The following is a 24,188-nucleotide window of genomic DNA, read 5'->3' as shown; positions in this document are numbered from 1 at the left end:
CTCAAAATAAGTGAGTCCTCAAACCAAAAGTAGTAGCCTCAATTTTAGAGCCGAGTTGCACTAGTTTGCCCATTTCAGAGTTAGGTATATTATGTTGATTTTTGAGTTGGGGCCTTTAGCCTAAGACAAGTTCAGCTGGGTTTTTTATATTCAGACATGTTCAGAAGCAAATGTTGCAACAAAATCAAAAGTAGTTTCAGCCAGAAAACCAAAATAGGTGGCTGTAGCAGTTCTTTGGAGTTGGCTCGTGAAACCAGTCGTCAGTTTTTGAGAAAGAACATTGTTGTTACGATGGCAAAGCTAAGCACAAAAGGACGATCAGGAAGCTGCTTTCCTTTTATGAGAAAGACCACAATCACCAGAGGCTGTTCCATTCCATCTTCCACTTCCCCAGTTGAAGCTCTAACTTCAAATAAAAAAGGTCAAAAAGGAAGATGAAACTTCCGCTGGGCACAAGGTACGATTAATAAAGTGCTTAAAACTCTCCATTCAACAAAGATACGGTAGTAACATTGAGGTCTCTCACAACATAACACTAACATACCTAGACAAAATAGATGGAATCACATTGCTTGGCAAGGTACATCAGCAGCATGCAGAACGACACCACTTCAGCAGCACCAATGGTAGTCTCCTTTGATGCCTAGTCTGCATAGACAAGAAATGAATGAAAGACATGCATATATGCAGTGGATTTCCTCATTATTTGAGGAAAGAACAGCACTAGTAAGTGGTTAGTGGTAATGATCATTCAACATCAACCAATGTTGAATCTCATGATAGAACAAGCAATGTGGTTCAGACTGAATATTCGGCAGGACGACAAATCTACCGATGACAAATCTTGGCTAAATTGGCAGGTATACAATCCATCAACATTCAAACTGAAGCACAAAACCATTAATTCCCACTATTGACCGAACAAATGAACCATAATGATCAACTAAATGAATAAATAATAACTTAATAAACATCTGGACCTCAATGAAGCAAACATTTAGAACAAATAGTGCTAGACCAACACTCAACAGCATAAAGAAACAGATGGTTGTAATTAGGAGCTTCTCAATAACAGAACAGTAGAAGCACAACAGACCAGGGTAAACTTTCTAGCAATGATTGACACAACTGCAGAGGCTAAACACACATCAATACAGTATATACTAACATTTAGCTTCCCATGACGCGCACCAAACAAAACAATAACAGTAGCATCGGCCAAATCTAATTTTGGTGCAATCCGAGCACGAGCAAACCGTAGTAGTATAATAATAAGAGAGGATGAATGAATTTCACCTTTAAGCGGATGGGATCTCGACCTCGCCGTCATCAATCTCCTGTTGCAGGTCCTTGGGGTCCTTGCCGTCGACGGTGCAGCCGACGCTGACGCAGGTGCCGAGGATCTCCTTGACGGTGCCGGCCATCTCCTTGGCCATGGACCTCGGCCTCATGGTCTTGGCGATCTCGACGACGTCATCGAGGCTGATGTTGCCGCTGTGCTTAATGTTCTTGACCTTCTTCCTGTCCCTCTCAGGCTCCTTAAGCGCCTTGATGACGAGCGCGGCGGCGGAGGGCACGACGGAGACCTTGGCCTGCCTGTTCTGGACGGTGAGCTTGACGGTGACGCGGAGGCCCTTCCAGTCCTTGGCCGTCTCCTTGGCGATGTCCTCGCCGATCTTCTTCGGGGACAGGCCGAGCGGGCCGATCTTGGGCGCCAGCGACGACGCCGCGCCCACCTCCCCGCCCGTCACGCGGACGAACACCTCCACCACCTGCGACGGGTCGAGCTTCGGCGGCATGGCTGCTGCTGCTGCTTGCTCGGCGGCGGCGGGGGATGGGTAGGGTTTGGCAGAGGGTGAGGACTGGCGGCGGCGGGGGATGGGTAGGGTTCCCGCAGGCTGCGTTGCCCGTCGTTATATATGTCTTATTGCAGGTAGGCTTGCTTGCCCGTCCCGTTGGGCTGTTTGTGGTTTGGGCCTTTGGTCACTTTGTAAGCCCACCTAAAATAAAAATCGGTTCGTCGTCTCCCTCTCTTTGGGCTTCCACGAGATGGGCTGGTGCCATGTAGTCGTCTGATCCACCAGGCGCACGGATGTGGCCCATCTTCCCCTTCCCGGACCACGCCGATCAGTGATTCAGGAACAGAGAGCGCGCGCGGGCGGCGTCCGTTTCAGTTTCAGCTCAGCATCAGCATCTCCTCAAAAAAAAAAAAAAAAAAAACTCAGCATCGGCTGACTGATGATTGGTTGCATGATGCACTCGCACAAAGTGGATTGACGTGGCGGCCAGTGAAGCGTCGGTGTCCTGACACATGCTTGCCATCGCGAGTTCGCGACTGCTACCTGCCTCCTGCCTGCTGCCTTCTGTTCAGGTGGTGTCAGCAGGTTCAGGCAGGCGTAGCTGCTGAGCTTCCTCATCATCCACTAAACACAAAACGTAATACATGCAGGAGAAAGGAAGCAACCACAATGATGAGAGTTTGTGAATACGCTTTTGCTACGGCTGTGTGTGGTCGATTCAGCAGGGCAAGCTTGTACATGTGGCATTCGATCCCTGCTCACTCACAAGATTCTTCTCTGGTTCCGTCTCGTCAACCAACCATGGCTGAGTTGTTCACTTGACAAGGCAATGCAATGCCTTCACCGCCATGGATTCTCCTTCACCAGCCTTGGAAGCAATGATGAGCTGACGACGATGACGATGACACCGACGCGGCGTGCTGCTGGCCATTGCATGGATCCCAAGCAATCAGGTGGTGCGCTGCTGCGGCTGCACCGTCAGCTTCCCCAAACAGTGCGTGTGAGTGTGACTTGCCGAGTGTTTTTGTCAGGCATTAAGTTTGAGCTTCCACTTGCCGCAGCTCCAATCCGATTGGTTGCAGGTAGCATGGGACTGGGAGCTGATGGATGGAAGGTCCTTGTCTGTCCAAGACAATCAACCTTAACTGACACTGTGTTAGCACCCCTCTGCTTTTTCTGATCAGGCAGCAGGGCACATTTAGCATGTGTGTGATTAGCTAGTTTAATCTATACAGTAGTGTGCAAGGAGACCTCCAATCAGCCTGTGCGGCAGTTGATGAAGAATCTAATCCTCCTTTTTCTTTTCGGTGCATGAGTAGTCAGCGTTGCGTTTCTGCAGCTTCATGGCCATTACTCATTACCTCCTGCATGTATTAATAAAAGAACACTAGGAATCGACCAACAACCTGCCGTTGCTGCACCAGTGGCCGAAGAAGGAAGGAAGCTTCAGAGATGATTTCATTTCGTCCCTGGATGATGTCAAGCTTACCTGGGCTGATGCAGGCAGTGCAGTGCAGTGCAAATACGTACGCAAAGCCTGACCAGGGAGAGATCCTCCCTTTGAGCAAAGCAAGCATCCCCAGATGGCATTGATCGAAGACGCCAGGGAAAGCTTGAATTTACAGGTACGCTTCGTTTTCAGGGATTGTCTCCAGTCCTAGTACATATCCTTCTAAGCGCCGCCTCGACCTCGTCCTCTGCCGCCACCACGATCTGAATTCTGAATTATGATGCAGCAGCAGTAGGTGCTACGAGGCAGCACCGGAGACTAGTGCAGCGTTGTTATCATTGTCCTTAATCCCGTGTGTGCCAGGTGACGGATGGTTGTTGAGGTGCTGCTGTCAGAGCTTGTACTTCCAATTCCAATATCTAGAACAAGATCATCATCTGCTAACCTCATCATCCTGAACTCTAATCCCGTTCCAACATATAGAAGAAGAAGAGACTGTTGATTGCACTGCATGCGTCATCTGCATTGTTTCTCAGTCAGTGGCAGTAGTGCACGTTGGACCGTCGTCTCCTGTCTTGCGTGCACTACAGCACTAGTATCCTCTTCCCCTGGATTTTTAACTTTGATTTTTTTTTCTTGCGAGTGCAAAAAAGGCAACACACGTGGATACATACGACCGAGAGCGTACTGTTGCTTGGAGGCCTTGACCTCACCTCAGCATCACCCTTGCATTGGGCTCAGCTTCAGCTCCTAGTCCTACTGATGACGGCGACCTGCTACTGGCGGGCGAGAGTGGCCTCTCTCTGCCTCTGCTGCTAGCCTGCTACCAGAGTCCAGAGGGAGGGAGCTAGGAGGTATTTGGTGACACTTAGACGTCTGATGTGTGGCGTTCCATCTGATTCATCGAATTCGCCTTGTTAATCTGTTACCTGTTCTGGCTGTTTGTTGAAATAAAAGGTGAAGAAAGCGTCTCTCTTTTTATAGATTTTATTGTTATTATGCAGAGGTACTCTGTGAGACATGTAAAAGTAGGAGGAGCCTCAAGGAAAACAATGACCCTTACATACAGACCTCCGACTTTTGGTCACGAAAAATCCACAGCTGCTTGCTAAAGTTCGCAGTAAATAAATAATTAAATATAAGAGGATGGCAAATGGTACGTACACATCTGACATCTTGTGTGACATGATAGGTGCTACAACTGAACTGCTGTGTCACAAACCACTGATGAATGAACCAAAAAGAAACAAGAGCTTCTAGGGGTCAAGTCATGAATCAATGAATTCTCAGTGAGGTGTCAAGTTGGCCCTCTGAAACTGAAAGAAAGGTCTTCAATTAGCAACGGGGAATGCGTGCGTGCTGCTTCCACAACAAAGAACAGAAGCGAGCAGCCGATGATTAACAAAATGTAACGGCTCAACTCTGAGGATTAGTACATCAGGTCAACAGAATGAAGGCCAAAATGGCTTGGAAGTCGCCAGTCTTCAGTACTCGTACAACCTCTCTGTCAGGCAACTTCCAAGCTGTTGTGTTCTCTCCAGCACTTGTGTGGAGAAGAACAGCCTCCGGTCATCTGCCGATGAACTGCCGCGCCGACTGACTGTTGCCAGGGAGGGGAAAGCAAGCTTCACACCTCTCCTGTGCTTCTTCAGCAGATCATCGGGCGGCAGCGTGCTGGCGGTCAGGACCTTGTGGTCGTCCGTCATGCCGCCTATTGCCGGTCCGGCAACAGCTAGCCGTGCCGACAAAAGGGTTAGGAGGGGCAGGATGCCAGAATCTACATTTCTGTGAGTGTTGTCATCGGGAGATTGGGGGTGGTTGGTTGGTCCTCTGTCTGTCTGTCTGTCTACTAGCGTCTTCTGCCGTACTGCAAAACCATGAGGTGGTTAGCTGCTGACATGTCCGGCACCACCGACGGCGAGGCGGCAGCGTCGCCCTGGCACCAGATGCCGTCCCGGACATGCAGCAGGGTCAGGAACGCGGGGAGCTGTCGCCCTCGGCACGTGATCTCCACCTGCACACATTGACGCAACGCAATGCAATGCATGCTTCGTCAGTTCAGTTCAGTAACTTCAGATTTGTTCAGTGCTGCTGTCATCAGAAAATTAACAAACTCAAACTTGCATCCCCAAGCGTTATTCTGAAATGACTCCACACTGATGCATCAACCAATGGAATCGTGGAAATAGTGTGAAAGTGATTGGGATCGGAGATTGATCTTTTCCTTGGAGCAACCTCCCCTACACACAAACACAACCATAGGCACTGCAAAACTTGCAACGGCCATGCATGGCTGATTGGTGCCTGACAACACACAAAGGATGCACGCCCAGACAAAAAAAGTGGTGCCTGACGCCGATGTCTGATTCCCCTGTTAGTTTGCAATAATAGCAATGCATTACCTTATCCCCCCACATCCACATGTGTGTGAGAGATGCCCAGACAACCTACTACTACTACTACATGCATGTACGGTTTATCTGGGAGAAAGAAACTAGATAGAGCAAACTAAACGTGCTTACAAAGCTGCAATTGCAAAGCACAGATCTCAAGAGTTATCAGTCCGGCCCAAAGTGTACTATTCAAATTACCAAGCACAGATCTGTGATGCAAAACTGCATGTAACTCTTGCATGCCTTTTTTTTCCGGCCTATGTCGTTACTAGTATTATTTTTCACCGGTCATGTACGCTCCTCATTTGTTTAACCAGACACCTCAAGCTCAAGTCAATGGCTTGCAGTCTTCAAAACAATGAATTGCCAAGCCTACTGAACACCCACAGATAAAAAATTCAGAACTTTTTCTATTAGTAAATACTGTATAGTATATATAAGCACTAAGCAGGGTCCAAGAGCAGTTAACGTTGATTGATTGGTTGGTTGATTCTTCTGTCTCAAAACTGTCCTTGAGCATGCATGCATGCATTAGGTTAGCATAAGAAGCGCCCACACCCGTGACCCCAGTGTGCAGGTGTTGTAGTAGCCTCCTCCGGCCGTGCTTGCCTACCTAACATGCCATGGCATGACAGCAACGTTGGCCCTACTCTGATTTTTTTTAGGTACAATACATAGCGCCACCAACATCGCCGATGTTGATAGCAGATCCTAAAATGGAGCTCCTGATGCATACTCACTAAATAAAATAGATGACATTTGACTTAATAATGTCACTCTAAGCCCATAATTAGTGCCCAAGGATAGGAAAAACTTTACCAAAAATTGCATATTTTTCCTTTTAAATTTTTAAAGACGCCATTTTGCAGTACAGATGCTAATTTGGAATGTGCATGCACCAGTGGGGCCTTTCCGGTGACATGTTTCCAGGTAGAAGTCCAACCCAACCTCTTCCCTAGCTTCACCGACGCCAATTCAATCCTTAAGGCAAAGTTTGTTCTTTTTTATATGTTTCTTATTTTCTCTCGCTTTTCCATCTCAGAGAGCCAAATACACCTTAAAAGCATGTAACAGGAATCGACTGTTAAGAAAAAAAAAACAAGTGATTTCCAAATATTCACATTTTCAATTCAATTAAGGCTGCTTTTTCTCTGGTACGCATGTGCCACAGGACTATAAAAAAAAATCTTAAGGTGCGAATCCTTGAATTCAACTCCAATATATATTCACCTATAGTACCAAGGAGCCAATCTTGTTTTTATCCATTTTTATTTATGCTATAATAAAAGAGTAGTTGACACTTAAACATCTATGTGTCACTGTTAGCTGTAGTACTAAAATGGAAGCATTGTTACTTGTACGTTTTGCATACGGACCAATGAAGTACACTGGCAACACGATGGCACCACCATGAATAGACAATGCAGTCTTACAGAAACAAATTAGCATTTTGATAGTTATTGCGCATCCATCATCTAATTAGTGATCTATATAGTGGTCCAATATACATCCACTGCCTAAAAAACAAATAATAGTATCACGAAACTAGACAAATCCTGTGTACACAAGTCATCATAGAAAGTTCTCGCAAAACAAAAAAAGTCTCCATACAAAGAGAAGTTGACCAATCAAATTAAATTTTGTTATCTGTAGCTATAAGCACCTTTTCTTTGCTACTGTTTACTCTACTGCAATCAAATTTTACACTATGCAACATGCACAAGAGAAGGAGCAGCAATCATTTATGAGTTTTAACCTCTTCCCCGAGATGACTTAAACAAAATGATTCAAGAACTGTCATTAAAAAACTGCATACAAGGGTTGATGTTGTAGCATGCTAGTGATAAAAAATATTATCTTGAATGGATTCACGAAAACTACCTCTTGCGAGGAAATGCAAATTAACAGAGGCCCAATTAATGAAAACTAATCTGTTGGCACTCAGAAGCGCAATTTTGTCGCTAACATAATCAAATCCTAAATAATTCATTTCATACCAGAATTGTTTTTACACAAACAGCATAATCATAGCCAACCCAAAGATAATTGGAACTACTTATGCAATTACTGCTCTTAAAAATTAACTAAACTATATAGAGGTATAGCATGCTAATGCAAGTTATATCTGTTTCATAAATAATTAATTATGTATGTGCAAATCTCTTACAAGAAGTTAAAATTTGAGTTATGAGCCTTTGAATCAATTAAGTATAAAATCTTGAATTCTAATAAGCTTCCACTATAGCACAGATTTTATAAAACCTTTGCTTTGCGCAAAGCTAGTATTAATATAATGTATGTCAAACCAGTTCAGAAAAATTAATTGTTAAAGCACAAGAGCACTGCATATGGCAAGAATCATATAACAATATTCCAACAACAAATTAACTTCACAAATCTCCCCAATTAAATACAGGACTCAAAATGTATGGTATTAGTAAATTTTAATTATCCATACACTTATATGTTATCTTTGCAGAATATTTTGTTCACCTTCCACTATGGTTGCTACCTTTAAGTTCATCGTTGATGGTAAAAACATGTTATTCAAATGATGTTCATTTAGTTTAGCATAACAGGACACATATAGTGCAGCAAACTCAGAAAAGATATATTTTCACCAGCACTAAGGTAACTAGTTCATTTCTGTTAGAGTAGCTAAAATTACCTATTCAGGAATAACTAGGTAAAAAGCTCATTTCAAGGTTGCTCAAACAATAACTAGCATTAATTGTAAACGCTTCCTGCAAGCCCAAACTAACTATAGGACAAGCATCAAAATAATATTAACTAAGCCCTAGCGCTAGCTAGGTCTAACATGATAGGACAAGCATCAAAATAATATTAACTAAGCCCTAGCGCTAGCTAGGTCTAACATGATCATGCATGTGGGACTACATTTTTCTACATGGAATGCAACCATCCACCAATCAAGCCATGCCAAGATGAAGGGTTATAAAAACTTAATCATGCACCAGTACGTGCACCACACACCAAAACAAAAGGAAAGGAGCACCTATTGTACATACACAAGTAAATAAAAATACCAATACACGAATTTTTAGTCACATCGATCATGGATGATCTCTCGCTCTCGATCGTGCGTAAATATGTTTGACGGTATTAGATCGTGCTAGCGACACCGATCAATCAGAATTATTTAAAGACCACGGACGGGCCAGAACAATACACACACATACTGTACGTCTTATGGCCATCATCATCAGATTCCTTGCACTAATTAGCTGTCGTGTAGTGTGGATTATAATTATGTGCAAGATGATGATGCATTACATCCCTATACAACAATTGTGCACGAAACCAACAATTATTGTCATATACTATGTATGCTATGTATATGCAATTTGGTGGCTCACCTGATTCCTTTGCATGGGTGCAGTTTCCTAGCTACAGGAGCGTCCTAACCTCTCTCTCTCTCTCTCTCTCTCTCTCTCTCTCTCTCTCTATATATATATATATATATATATATATATATATATATATATATATATATATATATATATATAGGGAGAGGCTATTCAGTAGCCGGCTACAAAAATAAGTTATTCTGTAGCCACCTCCATTTACCATAAATTTATACACTAATTTACGATAATGTTAATACATATTTACGATAGTTGGGTTACTATAACACATGGAGATATTTACCGTAACGTTATAATAAACCACTTAGTAAATTAACATAGTAATATATATATATATATATATATATATATATATATATATATAGGGAGAGGCTATTCAGTAGCCAGCTACAGAATAAGTTATTCTGTAGCCACCTCCATTTACCATAATTTTATATACTAATTTACGATAATGTCAATATATATTTACTATAGTTGGGTTAGTATAACACATAGGGATATTTACCATAACGTTATAGTAAACCACTTAGTAAGGAGTTACTATAATCTCATAAATTAACATAGTAATTATAGTAACTCAAGGTGGCTACAGAATAAGTTATTTTGTAGCCAGCTATAGAGTAGTTGTTCTATATATATATATATATATATATATATATATATATATATATATATATATATATATATATATATAGGGAGAGGCTATTCAGTAGCCAGCTACAGAATAAGTTATTCTGTAGCCACCTCCATTTACCATAATTTTATATACTAATTTACGATAATGTCAATATATATTTACTATAGTTGGGTTACTATAACACATAGGGATATTTACCATAACGTTATAGTAAACCACTTAGTAAGGAGTTACTATAATCTCATAAATTAACATAGTAATTATAGTAACTCAAGGTGGCTACAGAATAGGTTATTTTGTAGCCAGCTATAGAGTAGTTGTTCTATATATATATATATATATATATATATATATATATATATATATATATATATATATATAGTGCGGACCTGTCATATGGCTACATTTAATTTAATTGGCCTGGCCTGCGATCCTGTGGTCATATCTAATCACGACCGGCCGAACAACCAAAACTGAAGACACACATCAAATTTACTCAGTGTAAGAATATTTTTATTAATTTTATCTTTATTCATATTGTTGCACATGAAGTATTTAGTTTAATTTATGCTATATGTACATATATGCACAATTAGATTTGTTGTTGCATTGCTCGCCTTGGTTTAAGTCTCAAGATTTGTGAGCCAAGTCTTTTATGTTAGTGTCCATAGGTAGTGTATGAGTTCATAGAGTTATACCTAAATATGAGCGTTTGGTTTTTCACTAGGAGAAAAACATGTACATGTATGAATCTTGGTAGAGTTGTCTTAGGTTTGGGTCGGTCTTTTTGTTGAGTTGTATGAGGGAATTTGTGTGTGTTTTCAAATCCGGGTTCCACTCCAAATAAAAACTGGACAGCACTTGTATTATTTCTCCTTCTAATAAAATTAGTGGGAAAGCTTTTGCTGTCTTTTCGAAAACAAGAATATTGGTAGAAGAATTCCTCAAAATTAAAACATCCGAATTCAAATAAGGTAATGCATACACGTATTTAGCTAAAGTAGAGACTGAGAAAAAAGAAAGAAAAAGATAGAAGGCCGGCATGTTTGCTTGCATGAAATTTGATTGATTTGCAAAGTCTACCAACCAGAATGGAGTATACTAGTCTACAGGCAGGCAGGCAGGCATACATGAGAAAGGTAGTGCACCTCTCACGTTTGTTTGGCCAGGGCAGGCTTGGCGATGCGGCTGCTACATGCACGCATGCATGGACATGCATCCATCAATCAACGATCCCCAGGGAATATTTTCTACTCCTCTCCTAGCTAGGCGAATGAAGGCCACCACCAACAACAAGTACCCTCCAACTAACACTCATCAGATCCATCCATCCATCGTCCATCCATGGAGGAGCTGCTTCTTCTTCTTGGTCCTTCTGAAATTTTAATTAACAATCGTGGCCTTTGCACTTAATGAGTTGCTAATTGGAGGTGATCAATCGAGCACGCAATAAATGCCGGTGCCTTGCCTTGCGATTCTGGTGAGTGGGCTTAATTAATCATATATATTAGGTGTTCATTTGTAGTTGCGTTAGGTTTACTAATTTATATATTTGCTACACTAGTAATTTCCATCTTGATTGCTGATTGGTAGGTGCACCCAGTGCTTCAAACTCTCTCTCTAGATCTATCTATCTATCTATCTATCTCAAGACTAGAGCGAGCATATATATGCATTATAGTCCCCAACTGAAAGATGCAAGCATGCACATATACATGAGAGAGAAAGTAGCAATTTATAATAAAGCAGGAGAGATCGAGCATGAAGATGGAGTACGTACGTAAAAGCTAGTGATTGAGTAGTGCCCTCATCTCATCTCATGCCCACAACTAGCTCACTTGTTCTAAGTGCTCTATCTCTCTCTAAAGCTACTACAGCTATAGCTTAGCTTGGTCGATCAATGCAACAATGCTCTAGCTGCTTTAATCGATCCATCAGGACCCCTCCTCCTCCTCCAAACAGATCGCAGCAGCTGCCTAATCATACACGTCCGCATGAAAGCCATGAACGAACCAGTACGAATCAACGAGGACACGTCCGCTCCATGCATGAGGGAATTGCAATATAGTACCAAGCACTGCATGCGAGCTTAGCTATAGTGGTCCTCCTCTACCGTACCTCTTGGCTTTTGCTCACCCGTCTCTATATATTCTTCCCTCACTTTCCCTTCGATCATTCTGGTAGTGGTATATAGTACTCCTATATATTGTGTGATGCCCCTCTAGCTAGCTCGCTCGCTATAACCTTCACCATATGCAACTTGCCATATTATTCTTTCTCTCCACACAAACTATGCATGCGTTTTCAGCCTGTCCCCACTCCCATGCACATTCTCTCTCACTTGGATCGGAAGCCAATCATATGGGCATAAAACTGCAGTGCTCATGTGGATCCATTCATTGGCCATAGCTAATAAGATGCGTGTGTGTCTAATACTATATATTCAGCTCAAAGTGCGGCACTTAACGTCCTTGTATTTGTCATCTAACAACTACACACACACACACATAACCCCAGCTGCTGCTAGTAGTGTTAATCTAACCTATCTAGTAGCTACCCTACTCTTTATCTAAGCTTTGCCATCTGATGTGTGAAAGAAAATAGGTAGATCATGCATCTCTACATCAAGTACATAGTTTTGCTAGCTTCACAACTGAGTGAGGTCTGAGGTAAGCTCAACGATAGCATGACAGCATACTACCATGCAAAGGAGCTTATTGCACTCGATCATCGCATCAAAAAGCAATTACTAAGGCATGTTACTGCTTACTAGTGAGGCCATTTAGTGGAAAATTTAATAAACATGCTACACGAGATGCCTTGGATTCACTCTCATTTCATATTTCTTTTATTTATTATGGGGAAAACAGTACTTTGTTTGAGTAGTTATGCTTATACCATTTTGAACATCACACTTCACAAATTAATTAGTCGATGCATGCATCCTACCACTCACAAATTCCTCGTCTCAGAATTGTCTGCAGTGATGGCTAGATGCCCCGCTGCATTAATTTCACGACTAGGATAGCAACTAAGCAAAAAAAAAGAGCATCAATCTAGTAGACAAATTAAGAAGAAAGTACAATTCATAAGCATATAGAAAGTGGCTGGAGGAGCCGTTTGGTGATGATTTCCAGTACACTACTATATATAAAGCATAAATAGATGGAATCTTTTGATTAGCTAAGGCCTGTCACTAACCTCACATCAATATCCTAATAACAAAATGCATGGTCACATTCCATATTCTTGTGCATTGTTAAATTAATCCACATGCATCATATCCCCAGCTATAGTCATGCAGGCCTTTCGCCACTCACGATTGAAAGATGGTCCAACCTAGTAAAACCAGGAACCTCTCTTTTTAATTTACAGAGAACTAACCTCCTCCTGCCTCAATTATTGTTGATAAAAGTTTAGATAATATAGAATTGGTTGGTAGAGACAAAGTTGACCTTAGAAATGTTTATTATGCATGGCATCTTTGTTTAAGAAAAAGAAACTGCTCTGCATGGCGTCGGTGGTGAAGGTTGCTAGGCTATTCAAGACCAGATGATAGCTACAAATTAAATAAAATCATTTACTCCATCTAGCTGCATATGTTCAGCTTGACAGATATACTATATATATATATATATATATATATATATATAGTATCACGGTGTGCACACATCGTGGATGACAGTTGACAAAAAAAATGGTATGATACATGCAGGACTTCAGAATTGTAAGCACTTCATTTTTGAAATAGGTAAGTATCATATTAGTGAATAGTGATGCTACAGTCCCTTTTTCGCAAGGTCTTTGTTTAATAAGGACAAATTATGGATCTAACTTCTTGGAATCATTCTAGACACCAGGAATTTTGTAGGCATTAATCACTTGACTTGCATTTTGTGTATTATGTTCTCATATTAACAGAACCAATCCCTCAGGATAAATTACTAATGCAATTAATTGAATGCAGATGAAAGAACAAGTACAATTTATTAGTGCATTATATTCATCTTTCTTTGGAGCTATGGCTGACCTAGCTAGGAAACTAAAATAATAAAGATTAGGCGTGTTGCATGGTGTTTAGTTTAGAACTTGAAAAAATATACAAAAATGTGAGCAAATTTTACATCTATGTGTTCTGAAGAACCATGCCAAGTTGAACCCACTTTGTTCATTATGTAATTGACATGATGATCAAAATTTTAATTAAGCCCCTGACATTTAGCTTGGATAACCAATCATTTAATTGAGATGCTGATATTTTTTTTCACTTTCCCTATAAGCTACCTTGATTGCACAGAGAGCTACTAATCACTCAGAAAAGAAAATCAAATCAGTAATCACCTAAACTATTACTAGGCATCTTTTACCCTGATTGTTTCTACCGTAATTTACATAGCTTGGTAAACACTAATTTCAATTAATAATCTTGTGAATCAAGCTTCTTAGGATCTGAAAGACTGAAAGTCACGGGTGAATGCATTTACAGTCATGTATACTTATATGTACTGCCAGTCTGACACACATGAGAACAAGTATCATATATATATTTGGCACTCAAGTATAAGATATTACGTCCTCCCTCCGTCCACAAAAGAATACAATTCTCACTTTCAAGAAGTCAAACAGTTTGAACTTTAACTAAATTTATATTAAAAAATACTAATATTCATAATACAAAATAAGTATCATTGAATTCGTTATATGATATATTTTCATAATAAATTTATTTGGAGACATAAACATTAATCTTATTTACTATAAACTTGGTCAAACTTGAACTAGTTGGACCGGCACAAATCCTATAGCTGCATTGTTTCCTGGACGGAAGGAGTACTTAAGCTTCATACCTGTGTGGTTAGCCTGTCAATTCCTCGACACATATATATACACCGTGCAGGCCCGTACGCTAGTTATATATGTTTGTATCCATACGCATCTTTCATTTCTAATTGTTGCTTATACGTTTACAAACCAACGACACTCGTTTTTCTAAGATCAGATACATACATTGCACAATAGCAAGCGCAATAGCCACCTGAAAAGTTAGCTGGCCTTTCATCATTGGGTATGGCATCTCTACTCAGGTAGCTGTGCTGTGTGTGCAGGTATATATTAGCTATATATATAGCTAGCACTATCAGGTAGAAGTATTTATGTTTTAATCTACAAGAAAGGAGATTCCGTGCATGACAATTATTCATGTTTTCGCTTTGCTTGGGATTATTGATCAACACAGAGACGAGTAGACGAAACAATAGAGCTAGGCAAGAGTGAAAAAGGTCAGGCATGTATATATTTTTGGAAGAAGACAGTATATGTATTTGGTAGTGCAAACGTGGACAATCAAAAGAAAACAAAGTTACGGTCATGCGTGTACGTATGTATATACATGCGTGTGTAGTCCTGAACAAAAAGAAGCCTGTCACTGCAGTTGCTGAGAGAGCATATGCAGGCTTGCAAGGTAGGCCTATCGAGTGGAAAAGGAAGCAAGATCTCCAAGCCATTATGAAAAAGATCCATCCCCCAGTGACGGAGCAGCAAGAAATGGTGTGTGTGTGAGAGAGAGCGAGGGGGTGCTGTTCGTGCACATACACTCTCTCTTTCTCTCTCTCCACACACACATGCATACGGCCGGAGAGAGAGAGAGGAGGGAGGGAAGACACTCGAAAGCCCTACTTGATGCTTCCTGCATGCCATACGGTGAGGTAGCTAGCTACTAGCTAGCTAGAGGTGAGGATGGGGCATAGCTTTCAGTGATGCATGGTGGGTGAAGGAGGCTCTTTCTAGGGCACCATCTATCTCGCTCAAGACTCCCTCTCTCGCTCGCAATATACTTTTTGCTCACGCAATACAGCCACACAGCAGAGGCACTAGCTGTACGTGTATGTACTCATGTATCCTATATATATTTACAGATGGATGAGATGATGAAGACAGCTAGCTTTCTTTAGCTAGCCCCTGTCGTAGCTCTGTTGCATGCATGTTCTTGTACACACGCTCGGTCGCTCGCCATCTGCGCCATTGCACTACTACTGCTGCACGGGAGCTATTGCTAGGAAAGGGAGGAAGCCAAGCAAAAGAGAACGGAGGAGAAAAGGCTCGGGAACAATGATGAGCTTACAGGCCATTTTCTGACCCTAGAGGTGCATAGGAAAAGAAAGATCAGAAAGGCGTGTCCATGGGGGCTCCTACCTGCCTAAGGCTACTACTACGCAGCTCCAAAAGCTTTTGTGCGTGTGTGCACCCAGGACGGAAGCAGCAAGCTGCCAAATGCCAAGGTCCCATCACTAGCCAGTGATAACTAACCATCTATCAAACCCCCTCGCTTTCTCTCTCTAGGATGGATTAGCAGGGGAGAGAGAGAGAGGAGAGCTACTCTCTTGTCAAGTGGTGGTGGTGGTGGTGGTGGTGGTGAGGGAGGGAAGGGTGATGTGCCACCCCTGGACATACACCCCTCACCTACAACAGGAACAAGACCTCACTACTCGCTCGCGTACATGTATGTTGTGATGTTGTCACACAAACTTAAACATACATGTATATTTTATACAAACAACACACTGAAAAAATACAGGCGCATATATATAAATATTAAACATACAGGTACAACTAGTCCCTTTTCTAGCTCTCGAGTTCCTTTCATCACCGATGTTGGGAAAGCAAAGCAAGGGGCCGGGGGCAAACACGCACCGATGTATTGTGTGAATGAAGAGAGAGAAAAAAAAGGGAATAAAGATAGAAAAAAAAGCACCACACAACGAAAAGAGAAGCATGCATGTGTACAAGCAAGCAAGCAAGAAAAAAACCCAAACAACGCTTCAAGGAAGGAGATTGGAATTGCGATGAATACGAATAAACCGCACCTCTGATTCGTCTTCCAATCCAAGCTTGCCGGCCAGGTACTTGATCAGCAGCCGGACTGTCACCCTCCCGTCCCTGCAACAACATCACAAGCTCAATTAGTTTGTACAAAGATTAATACAAGAAATTAATACCTGCAGCTGCAGCATATGATTTTTAATTTGTGCTGCATGAATGAATGAAGTTTGTGGTGGTTCGTTTCATATAGATGAGGAGGGGAAGAAGAGCTAGCATTGACAAAACGTACACTAATCCAAATGCAGGATGCCATGCTTGATTGATGCATCGAATTCAGATTAAAGAACGAACGGTGCGTATGAGATGAGAAATAAATAGTACTTGATCCGTAGGTAGCTTCTCGGAATCTGAGGCAAGAATGGCTCCCTCCCTCTGCACGAATCAACCGAAAGGAAAGCCAAACAATGCTCCAAGTTAATTTGAGGGAAAAAAAAGCAAGTGACAGAGAGAATAATCTACCGAATTCAAAATAACGGCCAAAAGTAATAAGCGATTCAAAAATTGCTCAAGAATGCGCCACATTTTGCAGGGATTCATCGGATCCACCGACAGTATCCCGGGAGATCGATAGACGAGAGAGAGAGAGAGAGAGAGAGAGGTGACGATGAACACAAGACCACACCACACACTGAAATGCTCGCATGGTTACTAGTGCAACACTCACTGGTGCGGCGCGGCCTGGAGCGCGAACCAGACGCCGGCGGCGGCCGACGGCGGCAGGACGACCCTGATCGTGTCGAGGCCGGAGGGGCCGCCGGCTCCGGTGCCGGGCGTGTAGAACGCGCGGTACCCGAACCCGAAGGGGATCAGCGACGGCGGCGGTGGCGCCACCGCGGAGGGGCTCCACGGCGGCAGCCAGGGCGGCCCGGTGGGCGGCACGGGCAGGGGTATCGACGCCTGCGGAATGCCGGGCGCGGCCTGGTGCAGGAGAGGCCCCGGTGGCACGCCCATCCACGGCGGTAGCGCCTCCGTCGTCGTCGTCGTCCGCGGTTGCGGTTGCGACGACAGCAGCGGCGGCGGCGGCGGCTGCTCCGCCGCGCGGTGTGCTGCGAAGACGACGCCGCGCGGCGTTCCGGCGCCGGGGGACGCCGGGGCTAGGCCGAGCCGGAGCCAGTCCCCGGCCCCGCCGCTGCTGCTCCCGCTGGTGCCCGCGGCCTCCTGGTGGCTGCTGCCGGCGGGTTGGAGAGGCCGCAGCGTGAGCTGCTGCTGCTCCGCGTGGGCATGGCGGCGCGTGTCTTGGTCCGCCTGCTGATGCCTCTCCTGCGGCGGCGGCGGCGACGGCGGCTGCTTGATCGGCTCGCTGTGGTGCTTGTCGATGGGCTCCTGTGCCATGTGACTCGAAGCCATCGGCGTCACGCGGAGGCCTGCGGCGGCGGCGGCGGCGCAGGGCGTGGCATACGCGTCGCGGAGGAGCGGCTGCCGGTTCCGAGCCGGGACCATCCGGGCTGCCGCCGGCTCATGCCATCCGCCGCGGCCGACCCGGCCCGGCCCGGCCTAGCGCGCGCGCCACCTCGCTAGCTCCTGTGCACTCCGCTCCTTCAGTCCCAGTCCCTCCTTGCTGAGGGGCAGCCGGGGACGCGCGGCCGTCCGCGCGCGTCAGATAGAGGCGGCTGACCGCAGACGCGACGACCGCTCGTGTGGGCTACAACAGGAGATGAGAATATGAGATGCGGGGAGAGAGAGGGAGCTGGATGGGGAACAGCGGAAGAAGTTGCTAGAGGTGGAAGCGGGGAGGGAGCAGTAGCAGCATGGCACGGGGCAGCAAGGAGAGGAGGAGAGATACTAGAGAGAGAGAAGACCTTGGAGACGAGCACATATAGGAGTAGCTTCGACGCGGCGAGAGAGGAGAGGAGAGGAGAGCAGGATTTACTTTTTGCACTCCCCCCCCCTGCGGGGACAAAAGGAACGGCGGGGGCCGTGCGTCCGAGCCCAGGCTTGTGATGCAAAACCACCATTCCTCAGGGTGTTTTCTGGAAGACGTGGAGCTTACGTGGTAGCACCATGATGTAGCAGCCCCCGCCTGTGACCGGCGTTGCTTTCCCGGGTCGCGTCGTCGTCTCCGGCGAGCCGCCCTGTGCTGCGCTGGTCGTACGGGACCCAGTGCGGCCGTGTCGTCAGCTAAGCATGCCTTGCTGCTTTCCGCACGGGCAACGGCGTGGACGGCTAGAGCGCTGCTCCGGCAAATCTCTTCTCCACACCTAATAAAATATAACGTCGTTATCTAATTGGTGATATGAAATTTTGATCCCTGATCAGACGTACGTCCATGTCTGATACTAATTATCCTCCATTTCTTACTTGTCAGTATCCTACCCTGTTCTCGCACTAAAACCGGATCAACATATCTGTGTCCGATACGAAGTTTTCGGAGTTTACGTGGTAACACCATGATGTAGTCGCCCAGCCTGTGACCGGTGCTGCTTTCCCGGGTCGCGTCGTCGCCTCCGGCGAGCCGCCTTGCGCTGTGCTGGTCGTACGGGACCGTGCGGCCGTGTCGTCAGGTAAGCTTGCCTTTGTTCGTGTCCTACTACTTGGTTTCGATACGAAGATTAGATCCACGTGTTATCTATGACAATATCGCCTACCACCACATGCACAATGCTATTAAACCCCTTAAATATTCGCTTCCATGAAAAGTCGAATCCAAGACATGAAACGCTACCGAGACTCTTCTAACCACTGGCCTCCATTTCTTTCGCACCAATACAACATTTAGTTAGGAGGAGGAACAAAACAAAGGTACCATCATGATGCTAGAATCTTGACAGGATGGTTGAATTAATTGGGTCATATTCTACAAAAGTCCCCTAACTTTTTAGCCAAAAAGTATTTTTAGTTTGGTACACTAGTAGAGAACAGACCTTTGATCCTCGGCCAAAATGGGCTCTAGTCCCGGAATTTTTTGCCCCCGGGACTAGAAATACCTTTAGTCCCGGTTGGTGGCTCCAACCGGGACTAAAGGTCCCTGCCCAACGGCTACTGCGCCAGACAGAGGTGGCAGGGACCTTTAGTCCCGGTTGGAGCCACCAACCGGGACTAAAGGTATACTTTTACTCCCGGTTTGTGGCTCCAACCGGGAGTAAAGGTCTACTCCCGGGTCGTGGCTGCGCCCGGGGTTGGAAAGTTACCTTTAGTCCCGATTGGATCTATCAACCGGGACTAAATGTTCTCCCTTTATAAATCGGTCGTCTCCTCCTTCCTCCCCGAGCCCGAGCTCAGCACATTTTGAAGCTCACTGCAGTAGTGTTCTTGCTTCCTCCCTCCCTCCATTGTTCCTCCATCCATTCTTCGATTCCTCCGTCGATTCTTCAGTTGTAAAGGTTACCAATCTCATACTCTCATTTTTTATCATTTTCTTATGCCATTTTATTCACTATATATATTTATGGTTCTTTATTGTGGTTTTTTTTTTCATTTGTAAGCAATTTGAGCTCAAAATCACTTTAAGCTTGCATATTTACATGAAAGAAGGTTAAAGTATATATAAATATAAAGTTAGAAAATAGTTAGAAAATTATAGCAAATCCTTACTAGTTGAACTTGCGGACCGTGTTCAGGTCGGCGAGGATGTTCTCTGCCGAGCGGTAACGGACGTCAAGGAGGAGCTTTGATTCTACGAGGGAGAGCGATAACGGTCGTGGAAGACCGTGTTCCCTTCCTCGTAGAATCGGAGCTCTTCCTTGACCAAGTACGGTGCCGTCCGGTGGAGAAATCCTCGCCGAGCTGATCACGTAAGCAAGGTCAACTAGTACGGATGGTTATTTATTCACATGTCCCGATATCGTCGTAGTAGTCTGTCAATCACCGTACCTAAACGTAGTATATATAAATAAAAACTTAGAAAATAGTTAGAAAATTATAGAAAATCCGTACTAGTTGAACTTGCGGACCGTGTTCAGCTCGGCAAGCATGTTCTCTGTCGAGCGGTAACGGACATCAAGGAGGAGCTTTGATTCTACGAGGGAGAGCGACAACGGTCGTGGGAGACCGTGTTCCCTTCCTCATAGAATCGGAGCTCTTCCTTGACCAAGTACGGTGCTGTCCGGTGGAGAAATGCTCGCCGAGATGATCACGTAAGCAAGGTCAACTAGTACGGATGGTTATTTATTCACACGTCCCGATATCGTCGTAGTAGTCTGTTATGTGTGTACATTCCCATTCTTCTGTTAATTTGCGGAAATATCATATGAATTACTTACCTGCCGCAGTAAAAGACGAGAACACAATGACCATTAAAATATCATTGTTTAGAGATCTAGATAATTTTATAGTTTGTTAATTTTATTTGTTTATAAAAGAAGAAATTTATAGTGTATTAAAAAATGAGTATAGAGAGTAGATGGCAACTGCTTCCGGGTCCTCGGCCTCTCATGGGTTTCCAAAGCGACTTAGGCCGGGCCTTCCTCTCATTCCATGCGGCAAGTGTCGTGATGAGATGAAGATTGTGATGGAGTACCGAGTGAAGAAGGAGGGTCCCAACAAGGATCGTATCTTCTACAAGTGTCCGGATCGCAATGTGAGTTATTTTATCGTATTTAATGATTATGGTTAGTTTATACCTATTTTCATGATGGTTGTGATTAAAGTTCTAGTTTTTTGTTTTAATTTCAGTGGGATGGCAGTGGACGATGTTCAGGCTTCTACTGGGAGGAAGAGTATGTTGAACTCGTGCAAAAATATCTTGCACAACAGGCAGATACGGCGGCTAATGAGGCAGTGATCCAGTCGAAGAAGCCCAAAGATGTTGCACAATCGGGGGATCTGTCTGTTTTAGTTGAGATTGGTCGCGAAATCCTTGTGCTCCTGAAATGTATTTTAGCTTTAGTTCTTTTAGTGGTAGTTGGGATTGTCTACATTGTAGCGATGCTTTCATAAATTTGTATCTTTTGTGGTGGCACGCATGTTGTATAAATAATTAATTATGATCTAGGTTTTAATATGATATTTATGTCATGTAATGCAGATGAGCCGTCATTGGATGTATAATGCTGATCGCCGCTCACAAGAGTTCATTGACGGTGTGCATTCTTTATTACGTGCGGCCGAGACAAACAAACGCGACGGTTTCATGTGCTGCCCATGTGCCATATGTAAGAATACGGTGGAATATCCTTGCTCAAGGACTCTTCATTCACACTTGTTCAAGTCGGGTTTCATGCCAAACTATATTTGTTGGACAAAGCACGGAGAAACCGGTGTTGTAATGGAAGAAGATGAAGAAGAACAATGGGACGACAATGATATTATTCCTGATGGTGCGTGCTTCAATGATACTGCAATGGGAGAAGCTGAAGAAGAGGTAGTCGCAGAAGATGAGCCGGCTGATGATCTTTGTCAGGTCATTCGTGATGCACAAAGAGAATGTGAAAGTGAAAAGGAGAAGATCAAGTTCGAGCGGATGCTAGAAGATCACAAGAAATTGTTGTACCCAACTTGTGATGCAGGGCAGAAAAAGTTGGGAACCACACTAGAATTGCTGCAATGGAAGGCAAAGAATGGTGTATCTGACAAGGGATTTGGAGAGTTACTAAAAATCCAAAAGAAGATGCTTCCGAAGTACAATGAATTGCCCGCCACTACCTACGAAGCAAAACAAGTTGTCTGTCCTATGGGGCTAGAAATAGAGAAGATACATGCATGTCCTAATGACTGCATCCTATACCGTGGCAAAGAGTACGAGAAATTGGATGCATGCCCGGTATGCCATGCGTCGCGGTATAAGATCAGGCGAGATGACCCTGGTGATGTTGAGGGCGAACGTCCACGTAAGAAAATCCCTGCCAAGATTATGTGGTATGCTCCTATAATACCACGCTTGAAACGTCTGTTCAGAAACAAAGAACATGCAAAATTGTTACGATGGCACAAAGAAGACCGTAAGGTAGTCAATATGTTGAGACACCCTGCTGATGGGTCCCAGTGGAGAGCAATCGATAGAGAATTCCCGGAGTTTGCAAATGACGCAAGAAACTTAAGGTTTGCTTTAAGTACAGATGGTATCAATCCTTTTGGAGAGCAGAACAGTAGTCATAGCACTTGGCCTGTTACTCTAAGTATCTACAACATTCCTCCTTGGTTATGCATGAAGCGGAAGTTCATTATGATGCCTGTGCTCATCCAAGGCCCGAAGCAACCTGGCAATGACATCGATGTGTACCTGAGACCACTTATTGATGAACTTCTCATTTTGTGGAATAAAGAAGGTGTACGTGTGTGGGATGAGTACAAACAGGAACACTTTGATCTGCGAGCATTGTTGTTCGTAACAATCAATGATTGGCCTGCTCTAAGTAATCTTTCAGGACAGTCAAACAAGGGATATAATGCATGCACACACTGCTTCGGTGATATTAGAGGTGTATTCTTGAAAAAATGTCGAAAGGTCGTGTACCTTGGCCATCGTCGATTTCTTCCTGCAAATCACCCCGTAAGAAAGAAAGGTAAGCATTTTAAAGGGAAAGCAGACCACCTGACCAAGCCTCGCAACCGAACCGGTGAGGATGTACTCGATATGGTCAATGATGTGAAAGTCGTCTTTGGAAAAGGACATGGAAGCCAACCTATTCCGAAAGACGCTAACGGTCACGCACCCATGTGGAAGAAAAAGTCCATATTTTGGGACCTACCCTATTGGCAAGTCCTGGAGGTCCGTAGCTCGATCGACGTGATGCACCTGACGAAGAATCTTTGTGTGAACCTGCTAGGCTTTATGGGTGTGTATGGAAAGCCTAAGGACACATTTGAAGCACGACAGGACCTGCGTTGTTTGAGAGAAAGAGACAACCTGCATCCAGAGAAGACAGATGATGGACGCCATTACTTACGTCCTGCTAGCTACACTCTAAGCAAAGAGGAGAAGGAAATCATGTTTGAATGCTTAAACAACATCAAGGTACCATCTGGATTCTCCTCGAATATAAAGGGTATTATAAATGTGACAGAGAAGAAATTCTGTAACTTAAAGTCCCATGACTGTCACGTTCTCATGACGCAATTACTTCCAGTTGCATTAAGAGGAATTCTACCTCCAAATGTACGTCTAGCCACCGTAAAGCTATGTGCATTCCTCAATGCAATTTCTCAGAAGGCAATTGATCCAACTGATCTAGCTAAACTACAGAATGATGTGGTTCAATGTCTCGTCAGCTTTGAGTTAGTGTTCCCTCCTTCCTTCTTTGATATTATGACACACCTCCTAGTTCACCTAGTCAAGGAGATTTTCACTCTCGGTCCTGTGTTCCTACACAACATGTTCCCCTTAGAGAGATTCATGGGAGTCCTAAAGAAATATGTTCACAACCGTGCTCGCCCAGAAGGAAGCATCGCCAAGGGCTATGGAACAGAAGAGGTCATTGAGTTCTGTGTTGACTTTATTCCCGACCTTGACTCGATTGGTGTTCCTGAATCGAGACATGAGGGGAGACTAAGCGGAAAGGGGACACTAGGGAGGAAAACATATATTGGTACGGATGATGATTATTTCAATAAAGCGCACTACACAGTTCTACAGAACTCCTCTTTGGTAGATCCGTATATTGAGACACACAAGGATCTCTTACGATCCGAGTTTCCAGGCAAGACTGAAGCTTGGATTACGCATAAGCACATGGAAACTTTCGACGGTTGGTTGCGAAAAAAATGTCA

General features: G+C 44.0%; 2 protein-coding genes across 4 annotated transcripts; both read right to left on the bottom strand.

Moving 5' to 3' along the window:
- Positions 1-217: 217 nt before the first annotated feature.
- LOC136532283 (large ribosomal subunit protein uL11z) lies at positions 218-1,888 on the bottom strand. Of its 3 annotated transcripts, none has more exons than XR_010778202.1 (3): positions 1,297-1,888; positions 545-648; positions 218-406 (listed from the first exon to the last, which is right to left on the bottom strand). XR_010778202.1 is itself a non-coding variant. In XM_066524891.1 (2 exons), exon 1 carries the CDS (start codon positions 1,797-1,799, stop codon positions 1,299-1,301), a length of 501 nt encoding a protein of 166 aa, XP_066380988.1. In that variant the 5' UTR covers positions 1,800-1,888; the 3' UTR covers positions 461-648; positions 1,297-1,298. The 3 variants fall into 3 exon arrangements, 1 of the variants encoding a protein (XP_066380988.1); XR_010778203.1 differs by having other exon boundaries at positions 218-402; XM_066524891.1 differs by lacking the exon at positions 218-406 and having other exon boundaries at positions 461-648.
- Positions 1,889-4,354: 2,466 nt separating this feature from the next.
- Positions 4,355-18,324, bottom strand: LOC136532285 (protein LAX PANICLE 2-like). The gene is made up of 4 exons (XM_066524892.1): positions 17,209-18,324; positions 16,866-16,916; positions 16,529-16,601; positions 4,355-5,263 (listed from the first exon to the last, which is right to left on the bottom strand). The coding sequence occupies exons 1-4, from the start codon at positions 17,982-17,984 to the stop codon at positions 5,099-5,101; spliced, it is 1,065 nt and encodes a 354-aa protein (XP_066380989.1). The 5' UTR covers positions 17,985-18,324; the 3' UTR covers positions 4,355-5,098.
- Between the last annotated feature and the right edge of the window lie 5,864 nt (positions 18,325-24,188).

Source organism: Miscanthus floridulus, unplaced genomic scaffold (genome assembly GCF_019320115.1).
Source record: "Miscanthus floridulus cultivar M001 unplaced genomic scaffold, ASM1932011v1 fs_56_1_2, whole genome shotgun sequence".
NCBI lineage: Eukaryota > Viridiplantae > Streptophyta > Magnoliopsida > Poales > Poaceae > Miscanthus > Miscanthus floridulus.
This window is presented reverse-complemented; position numbering and strand designations above follow the sequence as displayed.